Raw genomic sequence first — 16,651 nt, 5'->3', positions numbered from 1 at the left:
TAAACTGTCATAAATAGTCCTTTATTTAGATCATTAGGAGATAAGTCTTTGCCAGTTTTGCCTAGGCCATCGCGGTCACCTTTTTTAATTACCTTAGTTTCCTTTCAATTATCAGTCAATTCTCTTTTCTTGGATAGAACACCCGTTAGCCATATGCTTCCTGTTTAGCGACATTCCACCGTTGAACGCCCTTCGTTTGCCACATGATAAGGAACGCCACTTTTAACTTTAGCCAGTCAGAGTTATGTTGTCATAGGAGAAAGAGGTGATCGGAGTTTATTAGTAGTCAGTCTTTACACGCAACTATCGGAGTACCGTTGGAGCATTGGAGTTACCTTTTCTTTTTTTTCAGCCTTTAACGCAGTACTGGACGTAAGTTCTACTCGTTTATATTTACCTTTTCGTTTTTCCTTTTACCACACCTTTGTAGATCTTGTAAATTTTAGCTCTCTTTTAATTATGTATTGTAATCTACTCTGTAGTTTTCACCGCATATGTATAATATTTGGGCAAGTCGACCTTAATAAACGCTGATCAAGTAAAGCCTGTCCAATTGTTCTACATCATGTGGTTGACGCTTGACGATCTCAACGCGCACCACATGCCAGCTACTTGGGTTCGTTACAACTACATGCATGCATGACAAAAGTGTGACTTTTCACGCATCAGTAACGTTTGAAGAGTTTATGCAAATTCAAGGCATCACAACAACATGATTGTTATCAGTGCATGCTGTCTTGAAAGATTTCGTTCAATGGGATTCTCTTGGAAATAAGAGGAATGCATAAGGCAAACTCATGAGATTTCGCTGTTCAGAAGATCTTTTATGTGCTTGTCACAACCATAGTTGTACCGGTAATGTTTTACCGCATTGCAAACAGGGTAGAATTTACGAAGTTTGCTTCCATAGGCAACTTTCAAGTTTCCTTGATTGCCATTTGTTTAGAAACACAAAATATATTTTCTGCAAGGGCTTTTCGCCTGTAATACTAACTCTGCGAAAAGTTCTTAACGAAATTTACAACATCGTAGTGCACACGCAGTCTTTGCAGTTCAGTGTGCGATTTGAATGAAAGTTGTCTTCGCTCACATATCCAAAGACAACAGTTCTGAATGATAATGAATTTTGCATTCAGAAGCAAAAAGCGTTGAAACCCAGACTAACTACATGGTAGTTCGATTTTTCTACGTGGACTGTTTCCTCATGAGCTGCATTACATGGAGACGTTTTGTGATTGTCGCATGATCTGCCAGCAGACTGTTCAAGTGATCGAAGTGCTTATTTCCCATAGGTGTCATGAGTACGCGAGTGCGTTCGATATTATTTTCACAGTATAAGCAAACATAAATCCAGATCTGGTCTCAGCTGTTGGTAATATATCTCTTCCCACTGCAGTGACATATCTTATGGATAACATTGCGAGCAAATGCTGAGCATTTCGGACACCAACATGGCACTTATAAACAAACAGACTGTTTGACCTGCAACAACTTCTTGGGCCTTCTTGCGGCTTGCAGTAAGATTCATAAGTTCTTGCGGCTTCTTGCGGTTAGATTTTCAACTTCTTGCGACTTCTTGCGATTAGACTTTCAACTTCTTGCGTTTCAAATGTTCTTGCGGGTAAACCGCAAAAACACGACATTTTTACTTCTTGCAGTGGTTTGCGTGTTCTTATGGCACAAGAACTTCTTGCGCCACTTCTTGCGCATGCATTATTTTTGGGCTGTACTGTAGAGTAAGCATATCCTTGTAATGTAAGATTCGCATGGTAAACAGTGTAAGTAGTAGATTAAAGCATTGTATTGTATTGTATCGTAAGTAGAGTAAGTACTAAGTGTCGTATTGTAAGTAGAGTAAGTACAATGTAAGTAGTTATGTGTTTTGCAATAAAAAGAAGGAAAAGAAAGGAAAAGAAAATGCCATGTGCTCAACCAAACGTAAATCAACCTTGTTGATAAATAATTACATTGACCTGTTTCTATCGCGAGTTGCTCATAGAGCACTTTGATTTTTTGTTAGACATTATTTTGCAGGCTGCTGTTTTCTGTAAAATATGTCTCAATTTTCCTGATTTCTACACCAAATGATCTGAATGGCCTCTTAATGCATTGCTAAGACACTGAAAGCACTGTAAATACAACTCTTCATTTTACCATCTTATTCAAGACACTAAGTTTGTACATGATTGTATGTTCCATACCTGCTTGCTCCATACAACATGTTATGGTATGCACCAGCTCAACTAAGAATGGATGTTACTCTAAATATACTGCTTAAGACACCTTCCAGAAAGCACTCTACATGGTCTACATTTTTATTACTAAAGAGGAGTGAGAAACAATTATGAATGTCACTTTAAACATGCTGGTTTAGTCATCTGGAAAAAGATCTGAGTGTGCAAATCAGAAACAACAGTTACTTGCATCATGTGCTTTTTCTCAAAGCAAGAGCAACCACAAATGGTACTCTTAATATACATGCCAATCTAGGAGTATGGATAATCACTTGGGTGGTCTTGTTAACCCTATAAAAAGACACCAAAGAGGTTACTCAAACACAGTGTCAAAGTATGTATACACCGTTAGCTGTGCATGTGGTACACAATGTGGAGAACAAAAGAATTCACATCAGTTAACCAAGGGCCAAGTAATTCCATGTCAGGAACAAATGATGCATTTCAAACAACAAGGTCAAAAACCCCAACTGGCAGAAGGCAAACCAGTTGGCTATTTACAAGCTTGGCCAAGGAGTTGAACTTGAGTCTGCCTGAACTAATCAGCCATGCTGATTTATTTTGAGATAATTATGTGATGTTGGCTGCACAGTCCAGGAACTGTTACTGGACATAATGGCCTGCACTGTATGTGCCATTTGTAAACAACAAGGCATAGCATTTGTAGTATTGTAATCGGTAGAAATTGCCAATAGTGGGGCCTGTTAGGAATGCTGGGACACTGGGCTGGTCTCGGCTTAAGCTAGTTTATGTAGTTCTGCATGAAAGCATGGCAGTTGTCCATCACAGTTGTTTTAAAAGTTTGTTGTTTATCCATTAAAGCATTAGAAGTAAGAAATATTGTGCTTGTGTTAAAATGAGTGATGTCAAGTTATTTTACTCTGTTAAGTGCAGACACTCACCGTGATAACTATACATGAATAACTATTAATCAAGGTTTCTACAATATCTGCCCATATTTGTCAAAGGGTAAAGCCCAAGTTGTCCTAGGGACTACTACATGCCACTTTTGTAAATGACTGGATTAACTGATGTAACTTACTGGGCTGACATTAAAGGCCATTGAATCCATAACAACCAGTACAGCTGAGTACATGTATGCTTGGTGGGCTCTTACATGTAATTTTATGGGTGAAATTGCCGTTTGTTGACACAGTTCACTCAAAGCAACAAGTTAGAGTCTTTAGATACAGGCAACAGATGACGCAAAACTTAATGACAGTCCTGCATTACACTCTGCACTATATGAGATTTTCTCACTAGTTAACATTTAACCTATTTGCTCTTGATTTCTAGTGTGCCATTGTTGACAAGGGCGCACCCCAAGTCAACTATCACACGTATAAATCAAGAGCAAATATTCTAATTGTTTTAGTGTAAATCTACTAGTTGCTCAAAACTTTATCTAAATTCTCTTCACAGACACTTTGAGAGCAGAAAGAAATGGACACTAGTTTGTTAACAAGTGCTCACTGCTACAGTCATAACTCACTAGTTATTATAATAGATAGTGGGTAGAGTAGCCATTTAGAGCACGCCATTTGTGATAGAATAGTAGTAGATTAATACTAATATATTTTAGCAAATTAGTCTTGTGGGGCTGAGGGGGGCTCTTTTTACTACTGGATATAGTTAGATGTTTTCTGTTGCTCATTGTTGTGTTACTGTTGTTAGGTATGCGTATGTAGTACTGGAGGATCCTGTTATGAGCGATATTGTTACTTTTCTTGTTGTCTTCGTTTGTTCACCAAACTACATCTCAAATCCTTATCTTGTGGCAAAAATTGTCGAGGTTTGTATAACATTAATCAATTCAATACTTTTAAAAAAGACGTCCTGTATTTCAGGTGTGCTCTCACAACTTGACCACATTTTGAGTAGCTTAGCCCAGACATGTTATGCTCATGTTAGTTTGTTGAAAAACATTTCTGAACTAAGAAAGTCAAGTATGGGAAAAGGTTCATAAACTGACCCTTCAGAGTGTAATTACTTAAAAGCAATGTTGGACACATTAAGACACCCTGTACACAAAATTTTATATTTTTACATATTAAATTTTTGAATAAAAAATTATTCTCTACGACCTTTTCTCCTCCAGCCTTTCAAATTATTGTAACACGCAAATGATTCCTACACGTATACTGGTAATTATTTTTTAGAAGTAATTTAGTCATTAAAGACAGTGACATGCATCTAAAAATATGTCATGTTATGAATTGACTTACAATCCAGGGACGGGTTTTTCAAAGCACGATTAAGCTAATCCAGGATTGGCGTAATTTTTTATTTCAGTTTGTAACTTTTCAGTGAAGTTTTCTGTTTAAATGTTCTTCCTACAGTTTTGGCTTTGACTAATGTCAAACTCCAGGAAACATGGACAGTGAAAACACTTTAATTCAAGAGAAATTTGAACTCTGATTAACTTTTAATCCTGGATTAGTGTTAACCGGCTTTCGAACAACTGGACCCAGAAGTTTGGACCAGATGTATTGAGGATTCTTAACCTTTTACATGACACAGATTTAAGCTCTTTTGCCATCAGGAAATTTTAAGGTTTTTTAAAGCAGGTTGTTTGGTAATGAGCTAAAATGTAACCAATGATGTCAGTCAAGATTCCTCTGCACATGTTAACCCCTAGTTACATTAGGTAGAGTTTCCCTGCTCTTGAACTATTAAATGCTTGTTTTTTTACTGCATAGCTCTAGTCAAATATGTTGAAATTTCCTGCTAAGGCGTTCCTGAAAAAAAGACTTTGAGCAATAAATTATACAAGTTTAAGGCAAGGTAATAACACAGCACATAATAGCTGACCAAAAACAGTTAATGCATAAGAACTGTTGACCTTGATTCATAATCAGATAATAATATTGACTGTGTTCTGTTTTAGGTGCTGTTTGTTATGAATCCACACATTCAACCAGTGGCCTCGAAGATTCATGAGATGATACTCTCTCATCCGTTGGCCATGGGAAATTTAGCTCCAGCGCTCATGAATTTTTACACAGGTACATTCTCTTGATTAAAATAGGTATGCAAATACAATAGAGTCCTGCCTTATGATATATCTGTCAACCCCCCACCTTGTAACCAGTTAGTTATTCTAAAAAACCCCTTTGATACAACTGTCTTGATTTTTTCTTGTGTTTACTCTACAGATGTAGAAACAACTGGTAGCTCAAATGAGTTTTATGACAAGTTCAGCATACGGTATCACATCTCTATTATAATGAAAAGTTTATGGGAAGACGTGAGCCACAGGCAGGCCATAATGAAGCAAAGCAGGTGAGCTTCCCCTAATGAAATTTGACTTGATGGTCTTAAGAGTGCAATACTTGGATAACTTATTTCAAAGTAATGTCATGGCTACAGTAGAGCCCAAAAATAATGCACGTGCAAGAACTTTTTGTGTCTGCAAGCCAGCAACTTCTTGCGGCTTCTTGTGGGTCGCTTATGCTTGGATCCTGCAAAATGCAAGAACTCCTTTGTGGTAGGATTTTAGAACAGCAAGAACTTCTTTGCGCTAACTTCGTAAAAAGACAGTACTCACCAAGGCACAAGGTATGGTTGAATTTATATTTTTCGAGCACTTACCCTAAGAAGTATTAAAGCAGCAAATTCTTAACTCCAATCAGATTAAACTCTAAGTTGATACTGAAGTTTTTTCCTCATGTGAACCACTGCTATGAGCGGCCAAACAGCTTATAACTGAATTTTTCCACGGCAAAGGACGAAATTAATAAAACTGCTCCTTTTGAAAACTTCTTAAATGACCTTATAATTATTAATTTTTCCTCCTCGCAAGATTTTAATGTTCTTGAACAAGTCGCAAATTTTTGTTTAAGGAGCCCGAGTGGGCACCTACACGTGGAGTTTTCATTCCCATCTAATCTGTCGGATGACTTATATCCAGTGTAACCAGGAATTACAAGCAATTCCTGATCGTAACTTTCTTCCACTGGCTGAAAAATCCCCATCGACAAGCACTCCAACCATTGCCGGTCATCGATCGTACATGGCTACCGCTTATTCTGACCAGCCACAATGTTTCTCATGAAATCAGTCATAAAATCAGTCTCACGACAAATTAAACTGAAAACAACAGTTGCCCTGGTCTTATTTTGCATGAGAAATATAGGCCAAATCACGGCAACAAAATCTCTCTCTGCTCACAAAACAGCCCTATAATGCATTGTGAACTCAGTATTGAATAAATCTACATCATGTATGCCAGTGGTTGTGTCTCTGTTAATAGCGGGCTCCACTATTAACATAGCATAGCCCCATCTCATTACGTGGATGCGAAGCAATCTGGATTAGAAATTAAGTCGTGTGTTTTTTTTTCTTCATGGTAGTCGCAAATTGCAACACAAATTGTTATTGGCTACACGTAATTACATTGTAGCCAATGGTAGTTCCTGCTGTTTTTTAGTCCAGATTCAAGGTTGGTTTTGTCGCAACATGGAAGGCTTCATGTGGTAAGCTTTGAGACTGTTTCACAAGATACACAAACCCTATGCGTGACAAGTTGTGAGTTTGAGGAATGAGCAGCAATGCCAAAATTTGTTGGACTGGGTTGAGTAATGGCGACGTAAAGACGTGCGTTGCTGCTGCCCGCCGATCTTTCTGCTCTGTTTTTGGTAAATGGCCGTTTTTTTCGGTCAGTTTTTGACCAAAAGAAAAACCATATCCTCAGACTCTTCCGACGAATCATCTCTTTCACCGGAAATCAAAAAAACGAAGCCATACTCCTCGCCAACGCATCACAAAGACGAAATAATGACAGCTCTCAGTATGACACAAGATGTTGGTGCAACTCTACAAGCAATCTTAGCAAAGCTGGAAAAGCTTGATTCAATAGAATCCGCCGTGAAGAAAATTGAAGCCAATCTCGAGAACTTAGAGAAACGAACCCAAAGGCTAGAAGATTTCCAAACAACAGCGAAGAAAGATATTGACAATCTAAAAGCAGGGATCAACTTTACTGGACAACAACTCAAGGATAAGACAGAAGCTATGGAGAAGGTGCATCGACTCTATGAAACTCAATTAGCAGAGCTCACGACAAAATGCCAGAAAAATGGGGATTTGTTAGACGAGATCCACACTAAAAATCTTTACTTAGAAGCCTACTCTCGCCGGGAGAATATCAAATTCACGAACATAGAAGAATTGACAGAAATAGGCGGCCGCACTAGTGAAGACACCGAAGAAGTTCTCCGAACTTTTCTGGAACGTGATCTTGGTTATAGGGATGCAAGGAATGTAGAAATTCAGCGAGTACATCGCATCGGAAAAAGCAAGGATGGAAATCCGCGTCCTATTCTGGCCCGTTTCCTTAGATATAAAGACTGTCAACAGATCTTTTACTGGGTCACCGGCTTAAAGGCACTAACTTTCAAATGTTCCGAGACCTTCCCCAGGAAATCATTACCCGTCGCAAAGTACAGATGGGAGCTTTTAAGGATGCCAGGAAAAATGGAGTTGCTGCCTCCTTCAGCCAATCTCAACCGGATAAATTGTATATCAGAGGTAAATTGTGGCCGATCAGGCAAAAATTTACTATTTAATTAACACTAAATAAACTTTGTTCAGATTGACCGGTAAATTGTTCAAACTTCTCGCAGTTTCGTTATTGCCAATATGCTTTTCACCAATTAGAGGCGGTCACCAACTTAAACGGGCTAATAGAGTTGCAGGCTTTTTCTCTTTTTTGCTGTAGCAAGCAATCAAGTCGCCTAATTTCTCCACCATAAGTCCTTTAGTAATTTTATTCATTTTGTGTGTGTTTTCGTTTTACTGTCTCCAGGGCATAAAAATCTATCTAATTAACAATAGTTTAAAGGCATGTGGTCATTTAGATATCTTTTATTGTGAAAATGCAAAACAGTCAACTCAGCCTCCTTCATTACTCACAATACAACAGATCTGAAAATAGTTTCCCTCAATGTCAGGGGATTGGGAAACAATGCCAAAAGAAAAGAGGTGTTTAACTGGCTGAGAGCGAAAAAGCAATCTATATATATGCTGCAAGAGGTCCATTGTTCTCGAGAAACTACCGATATATGGTCTTGTGAATGGGGGTACAAAGCGCTCTTCAGCAGCAACAAAGCAGGGGTTGGTATTCTTTTCAATAATAATTTCAATTGCCAGATCCACAAGGTTTTCTTGGATCCGAATGGACGCTTTCTAATATGTGATATCGTTGCTGATAGCAAGTGTCTGACTGTGGCTAACATCTACGCTCCGAATGAAGACGATCCAAACTTCTTTCAGGTTTTTTTCGATCATTTATCAAACTTTAAATGTGGTGAAATCATAATTTTTGGGGACTTTAACTTAGTTCTTGATGTCGAAAAAGACAAGAGGGGTGGCCTTGCCAGAACACACAAAAATGCCTTAGAAGTGATTCGAGATTTCTCTGAAAATCTTGGTTTGACTGATATTTGGAGACTTTTCAACCCAGAAGCCAGGAGATATACTTGGCGCCAAAACCAACCATTCATACATTGCCGACTCGATTTTTTTCTAGTAAGTGAATCATCTTTATCTGATGTGACCCATGCAGATATTTTTCCTGGTTTCAAAACGGATCATTCGATGATTACTCTGAATCTAGCTTTACACTCGAACCCCAGAGGCAAAGGTTTTTGGAAGTTGAACACGTCCCTTTTATCCAAAATGAGATATGTCCAAGAAATTAAAACAACAATTGAAAGCACTGTGAAACAATACAAAGACGACACCTCAGTGAACCCAGCTCTGCTTTGGGAGATGATTAAATTAAAGGTGCAAGAAAAATCAATATCTTATACTGCATACAAAAACGCGACAACAAGGAAACGCGAAGAAATGTTGGAACGTGAAATCGCCTTGTTAGAAAAACATTTAGACAATGCAAGCAATAGTAACCCCTCATATCATATTGTTGCTGAAAGAATTTTTACCTTAAAGAAAGAGCTAGAAAACATTTTTGAGTATCGAACCAAAGGCGCTATCATTAGGTCAAAGTCGCAATGGTACAACGAGGGCGAAAAGAACTCCAGATATTTTCTAAATCTCGAAAAAAGGCACTGTAAACAAGGAACAATTAGTCAATTAAAAATTAATGACACCGACTTTGTCACCACAGACAGAGATATCTTATCTGAATGTACGGCTTTTTATAAAAATCTTTATACGTCAAAAAGCCCCGACAGCATCCAGTCAACATTCCTCTCTGAAGTGAACTCCACTTCTTTGACCAATGAAGAACAAACTTTATGTGAAGGCCCCTTAACTCAAAAGGAATGTTTCGAAGCCCTGAAGAAGATGGAGTCTGACAAAACGCCAGGCACGGATGGACTTCCCGCCGAATTCTATAAAGTTTTTTGGAAAGACATTTCTTTTTTTTTAATCTCGGCCCTCAACTATGCTATTGACTCTGGCTGCCTCTCAGTAACACAAAGACGAGGGGTTATAAAACTAATTCCAAAAAAAGATGCGGAACTATACTTCATCAAAAATTGGAGGCCTATTACCCTGTTGAACACTGATTACAAAATCGCAGCAAAATCTATTGCAAACCGAATTAAATTAGTACTTCCACACCTTATCAATCATGATCAAACAGGATTTTTGAAGGGCAGATTTATAGGCGAAAATATCAGACTCATTGACTCTATTATCCAATATGCCACAGAAAAGAATATCCCGGGCCTGTTACTTTTTATTGACTTTGAAAAGGCATTTGATTCTCTCGAATGGTCCTTCATACATGGAACATTAAGATCCTACGGTTTTGGTGCTTCGCTAATTAACTGGGTGAAAACCCTGTATAGTCATACTGAAAGCTGTATTCTGAATAATGGATGGGCAAGTAATTTTTTTGAAATTCAAAGAGGTGTTAGGCAAGGCTGCCTGCTCTCACCTTATTTATTTATCCTATCGGCCGAGGTGCTGGCCACAGCAATTAGGAAAAATACTAATATAAAGGGAATCTCTGTAAATAATGTGGAAATTAAGTTAAGTCAGTATGCCGATGACACAACACTTATATTAGACGGGTCACGTGAATCTCTCCTTTCATCCCTTGCAATGCTTGACGATTTCAGCAAAGTCTCTGGCCTCAGACTCAATAATAAGAAAACGGAAGCTCAATGGATTGGCGCAAGTATTGGAAGTGATAAAATTCTGTTATCAGGAAAAGAGCTTAAATGGCCAAAAGACAAAGTAAAATCCCTAGGTCTATGGATTTCAACAGATCCCGAACTATCTGCCTCTTTAAACTACAATGAGAAACTTGAAAAAGTGAAAGAAATCCTGAGATGCTAGAAATACCGCCGACTCACATTGTTAGGGAAAATCACTGTTATCAAATCACTAGTGGTCTCCCAATTGGTTTATCTACTCTCGCCTCTTCGCTCAAACTACAGGGTTTTAAAAGAAATAAATGATTTACTCTACACTTTTCTATGGAATGGTAAAGGTGACAAGATAAAACAGAGGGTAATGATCAATGATTTCGGTGGTGGTGGCCTAAAAATGATTGATATTAGTTCCTTCAATTAATCCCTCAAAACCACATGGATTAAAAAATATTTAGATAACAACAATAAGGGAAAATGGAAAATCTTTTTTGATATAACCCTAAAAAAATATGGCTGTCAAAACTTTTTTTCCTACAACCTCAACGTTAGAGACACCTTATCGACAATAACAACTTAGGATGCCTTTTTAAAAGAACTATTAGGAATCTGGGCGGAAGTTAACTTTGAACCTGAAATAACATCAAAAGATCACTTTCTGGATCAACAACTTTGGCATAACTCCCTAGTAAAGATAGCCAACAAAACAGTTTTTTTTTTAAATTGGTTCACCAAGGGAATAACTCGGGTGAAACATCTTTTAGGACCAGACAACAACTTTCTCTCGTTAAATGATTTCCGCTGTAAGTATGAAATAGACCCTCACCCTCTCAGCTTCTACAGATTAATATCGGCTGTAAAGTCTCTTCGGACTGATTCTAATTTTCAAGATTTACAGAACACCGACCACGAATATGAGCCACTTACAACAAGAATTTTGCAGGTCAAAAAAGCAACTACAATAATATATAAAAAACTGATTAATAACAAGAGTTTAACCCCAGAGTCAAGTCAAAAGAAGTGGCTAGAGGATTGTGGCCTACCAATAAATGACAACATAAATTGGAATGCTGCCTATCTTTTAGCTAAAAAATGCACAAAGAGCACTAAGCTGATAGAGTTTCAGTTTAAATTCTTAAATTTACTTCCTAGAGATTATGCTTTGACAAATATTACTGCTTTGGGTCTGAGGCCAGATATCTCTCAATTTGTGCTTCTTATAAATTACTGCTTTCTCTTAGCACGATATCGCATATGGCTCGCTAAAACAAAAAATGATCATCCAAATCTTACGCTTTTCATATGCACACTAAAATTACAATATGAGATAGAAACAAAAAGTGGAGACACGAAGAAATGGAAACCTCTTACAGGATATATGAGGATTTAATTAATATTTTAGATTATATTTTCTGTAGGGTTATCTATCTCCTACCCATTAATCTATTTCTAACCTCCTGTCAGATGCATAACTCATTTTACTTTTAATGTACCACATGCTTTTGGTCTGTTTTTTTATGTTTCTGTACTACAACCTCAAGCTGTAATGATAACTAGCTATTTTTCTTCTCAGTTTTTTTTTTTTCTTTGCCCCTTGTCGTCACTGTATTTCTTAATTGTGTAAGTCGTGTAACTGTATATGTTAGTAATGTAAGTCGTTTAGTTATTGTAATTTAAATAGTGTAAATAATTAGAGCAATATAATGTAAATAGAGTTAGTGTTGTAAGTAAAAAAAAAAAAATTTGTTGCTCAAAGTAGACCCGCTCTCTACTATTTGCAACAACAAGTTGATCACGCAAGGTGAAAAACTCAAAACATCAGCCAAGTTGAGAGTTTTTGTATTGAATATATTGTCGCCGCCTTTAAAGCAGCAATATACGAGATACGGGTTTTTGTTTCTCATATTTTGCCTTCTTTATAACACAGTGCAACATACTCATTTTTTTTTGTAGAACTGGTCAGGTGGACTGCATGTGTTCAAAGAAAATTTGAAGGTGTATATTTAATAAAGAACCATCAAAATAACCTCTTGTTTAGTTATTATATAATTTATTTTCACATTGCTTCGATTTGAAAGATTTAAACCTGAACAAGCGTTTCGAACGCTTGAGGGAGGACTTATTGTTTACCCTGCAACTTGCTTGACCTGACCAAATGTCCAAAATGTATGTTGTTTACACTTCCAGATCACACAGCAGCGTCTCAAGAAACTAGCATTCATTTTTAAGAACAAGCAAAGCCATACATGGCAAGCCCAATGAGAACTGTACGGCTCGTAGAAAACACAGAGTAACATTCGCAATAAACTGTTTAGAATAATGGAAAACAATATATTGATTTAGGAGCATCCATGTGTTCTAATTCGATTTCTGCGACACGTATGCAAATAATGTTCAGAAAATTATGAGCGTTTTGATTTCTTTTCTCACGTAGAAAGAGCATGTTTGTTTGCTCGAGATCGTTTTATCTATTTCTGGACGAAAAGGTGTTTCTTTTCCTGTCTAAGTGCTGTATTAAAACAAGATTTTCAAGATGTTCATCCCAAGAATTTGCTGGCTTTATGTTAATTGTTTGGTGACAATTCTCCGAATATGTTTACATTACCTATTAATGCATGAGGGGAAGTCTCTGAATTTTTGTCATTATGTGACTCCTATCAAGCCAAGATCACACAGGTTTTTATATGTGAGAAATTCCCTTCACTCCTCTATTTACTTGTCTTTTTTCCCAATATTTTAAGATTGTCTGACCGCAAGTTTGTTTTTCACTTCTCACCACGTGCAAGTTGTCGCAGAAGAATCATCATAAATGTCATCGTAGCATAAAGGAAAAGGGAACTGTCACAAAAACTAAATTTTTGTTTGTGGGGGGGCTTGAAATTTCCCAAAAAAATTTTTCGTACAGAAAAAATGCCCAGACTTTTTGCCACAAAAATTCAATGGCCAGAGGCTGTGCAGATAGTCCATGATTGATAACCACACCTTCTTAGAGTGAGGGGTGGGGGGGGGGGAGGATAATAACAACTAAGATTTTCTCCTTCCTTTAGAAAAAAACATTCACCATTTTCACTTAATTTCATTACCGGGCCTCACTCTTTGCACAGAAACCAGTGATGATCATTGCAAACTTCAAAAAAACGTCCCCATTAAGGCCTCTAAGCCTCTCATATAGGAAAGAAAAAGAAACCCATGAATTGATTTTCTTGTGGTTATCATGGGTAGTGTTGCTCATTAGCGCTTTCGCCCAATGGTGATGGCGATGGCGATGGCGACGGCGACGGCGACGGCGGAGTTGCGCAAGATGGAGGCCATACTCCAGCTAATAGGTTGAAAGAGACATGCAGCCTTGATTTATATAGCGTCCTTTGATATTGGACATCCATGTTATGGTCAGGTGACACCTGTCAAAACAGGGTATCTGTTGACCAGTATCACATGAACATATTGCAGGCTCAAGTTTAAAGCTCATTGAGGTCACATACTTTATTGAAGTTGACTGTGGACCAAGTGCTTATTTCCATTGGATCATGGGCTCGTGTCAGGTTAACTCGCTGTAAACAGGGCCAGGTTGTTCGAAAGACAGTTAAAGGTAACCCAGGATTAAAAGTTAACCGAAGAATAAGTATTTCTTGAAGACAAATGTTTTTGACTGCTTTTGTTTCATGTATTTTGAGATTGTTCAAACTCAAAACAGAAGGCCAAACAATAATTATACAGAAAACCTCACTGCAAAGTTACAAAACTGAAAACAAATTCTTGCTTTAATCCTGGGTTAACTTAATTAGGCTTTGAACAACCCGGCCTAGGAGCTGTGCTTTTAGGCTTAAATAAATCTAAATATTACCTTTCTGACGAGAAGGCAATATTCCAGTTGCAATATAACTATTTTTGGCAACAAATATTTTTGGAAAATGGAGTGATGATGCTGTTGACATCATATTTAAACATAAAGTACGAAATTACATTATCATTCCAGATTTCCAGATTTTTTATTGTTTTGCACTATTTCCCTTATTGTTAACAATCAATCTGTAAGTACATATAACATAACATTATCATTACAAGAACACAAACAAAAATAACAATAAACAGAAAGTAAATGTGCACAGTGACCAAAGTAACTAAGGCTTGCAGGTTGCTCACTGCCAAGTTAAGTTAACTGGCATAGACAATTAGCTTATAAAACTAGAAACAGTGCAAAGAGTATTTTCTATATTTTCTTTGTATTTTTAGTTTCTGTGGTAATTTAAAATGCCCCACCAAGGAAAGCACATTTCAGTGGGGCCAGACTCAAACCCCCCAAATGCCTCTTTCATTTTTACTTGTTTCCATTTGCAGCTTGCGTTTCATGATTTGTACAATGTGTCTTGTTTTGTTCCTTGATTATCCAGGAGTCTACCGGATACACACCAAATCTCTGTTTCCCATGAGTGCCATTTAATCTCCCGGATTCCAGGGAAAGTGCTTATTTTGGCTGGTTTTTTCCCTTTTTCAGGGCAAAATTTTTGAATATTTGATGCAGTTTTGTATCTGAATTGGAGGAGCTCTACTATTAACATTTTTTTAGGGCTGAGAAGGTAAAAATTGGCAATCTCCCAGATTTAAATTTTTTTAGGTTGGCTTCTCTAGAATGGCAAAACTCACAAACAAAAGCAACAACATAATTTTGTAAAAAACAGCACAGCGCTTGCTTGTATACGCCAATTATTGAATTTAATTTATTTTGCTTAAATTTTAACGTAAATAATATTCTTCCTCAGTCATGACCTTTGCTGAATGCTTGATTCCAAAAATTTTAGTCACATTAGTGTCTCAAGGAAAATCTCAACAGAGAGAAGGGGGACACGCCCCGGGATATTCCAAGTTGCTCCAAACCCCCTCCCCTCCCCTTCCCAAACCCCCAATCCCTAGCATTGGCCATGGCAACTTTTACACTGGGCTCCTAAATAGACTGTTCACAGTCCCCTATTTTTCCGTGAGATCATAGATGTCGATCATTGAGTTCGATGGGCCGCCATCTTGGTCTCTTGATGCGAGCGAAACTGGGGAGAGTACAAAATGTCCGTGGGTAGTGGTGGTGCGGTTAATAGCGTGGGGGTGACGGGGCGGAAAAAATAGGGAGACTGTAACAACTTCCCTCTGTCTGGTGTTCGCTGCGTTAGTTGCTCCAGCAACGGCAACACCCGATTGGTCGAAGGGACAATAGAGTTCATCAGAGCATAGCAGAGCGTTGACAACTTGAGTGACAGAAAATGACATTCATCACTTCTCAGCTCAGGCCAAAATGGCATCGATTTCAAGTGAATTTTCTGGAGAATGTTTTGACTTTGATCGTACGTCTGTCTGCTTCTTGTCTTGGAGGATTGGTGTTAAGGTAGCTGAACACAGTTTTTGATACCCGTGTTTGATTCACCTTTTTCTCTAAAACCCTTGATCTCTCGGTCGCCAAAAATGGCAGCAATCAAGTTAACAACACAAACTTTGGTTTTTTGATGGTTAAGCTGACGTAAGTGCTGTTGCCATGGCAACACGAATAAAAATAAACAGGCCTTTAAAATCGGTTTTGTTTATTTGTAGAAAATCTAGTGATTAGATTTTCTTTATAATTTGCATGCAACAAGCTTGTAACGATTCTCACAAGTTAACACCATTTTGCTAATAATTTAACAGAGAGATCTTTAATTATCCCTTGTTGAAGGTTTACTGGAATATCTAGAGTTTCCTCTGTTAAAGTTCAATTATTTTCAATACTCCAGTTACTTATTTCCTAAAGTATTTTCGTGCCAAGTTTCGTGAAATTCTAATGAGTGGTTCTCGAGAAATAGGCGTATTTCCGAGAGTGCAAATTTTCATTCAAGCGCAATTTTTTTACTTACTACGCATGCGCTGCGTTTAACTGGGTTCTTTCGGTAAAAAAGAAAAAGCTGAGAATTGCTGAGTTCTTTCCATTTTTACCTTTTCTAACATGTATTTGTGATAAAAGACTAAAGCCATCAATACACTGCGTTCAATTATAGAGAAAAATAGCACAGATAGTGCGGACGTTGAGTAAATAAAATGATCGCTCTATTGACGGCATGTTTGTTTTTTTGCAATCCTTGTGCGCGCACTGAATTGCATCAGCAAAAGTGCACGCGAAAACTGTGTTCGGCCACCTTAAAGCGTGAGCAAAAGGAGGCTGTTTCTCGTTTACTCGAAGGAAAAGATGTTTTGGTGGTTCTTCCAACTGGTTTTGGCAAGAGTTTAATATATCAAAGTTTCGTTTTGGCAAAGGAAATGGCTGAAAGCTCTGTT

At 37.7% G+C, this 16,651-nt stretch overlaps 1 protein-coding gene and 1 pseudogene across 3 annotated transcripts in view; both read left to right on the top strand.

Moving 5' to 3' along the window:
* LOC110057937 (ubiquitin conjugation factor E4 B-like) overlaps positions 1–16,651 on the top strand; it is a 320,893-nt gene that overhangs the window by 232,752 nt on the left and 71,490 nt on the right. For all 3 annotated transcript variants that reach the window (XM_089283777.1, XM_089283778.1, XM_089283776.1), the window contains 3 exons: positions 3,909–4,026; positions 5,122–5,239; positions 5,390–5,516. In XM_089283777.1, the coding sequence (XP_089139903.1) occupies positions 3,909–4,026; positions 5,122–5,239; positions 5,390–5,516 (363 nt within the window). The remainder of the gene's footprint in view (positions 1–3,908; positions 4,027–5,121; positions 5,240–5,389; positions 5,517–16,651) is intronic.
* On the top strand, positions 6,567–9,349 carry LOC149116756 (uncharacterized; annotated as a pseudogene).

Source organism: Orbicella faveolata, unplaced genomic scaffold (assembly GCF_042242905.1).
Source record: "Orbicella faveolata isolate gen_17 unplaced genomic scaffold, um_ofav_v1 contig_12, whole genome shotgun sequence".
Classification (NCBI taxonomy): domain Eukaryota; kingdom Metazoa; phylum Cnidaria; class Anthozoa; order Scleractinia; family Merulinidae; genus Orbicella; species Orbicella faveolata.
The sequence above is the reverse complement of the archived record's forward strand: the minus strand, read 5'-3'. Positions and strand labels throughout refer to the sequence as shown.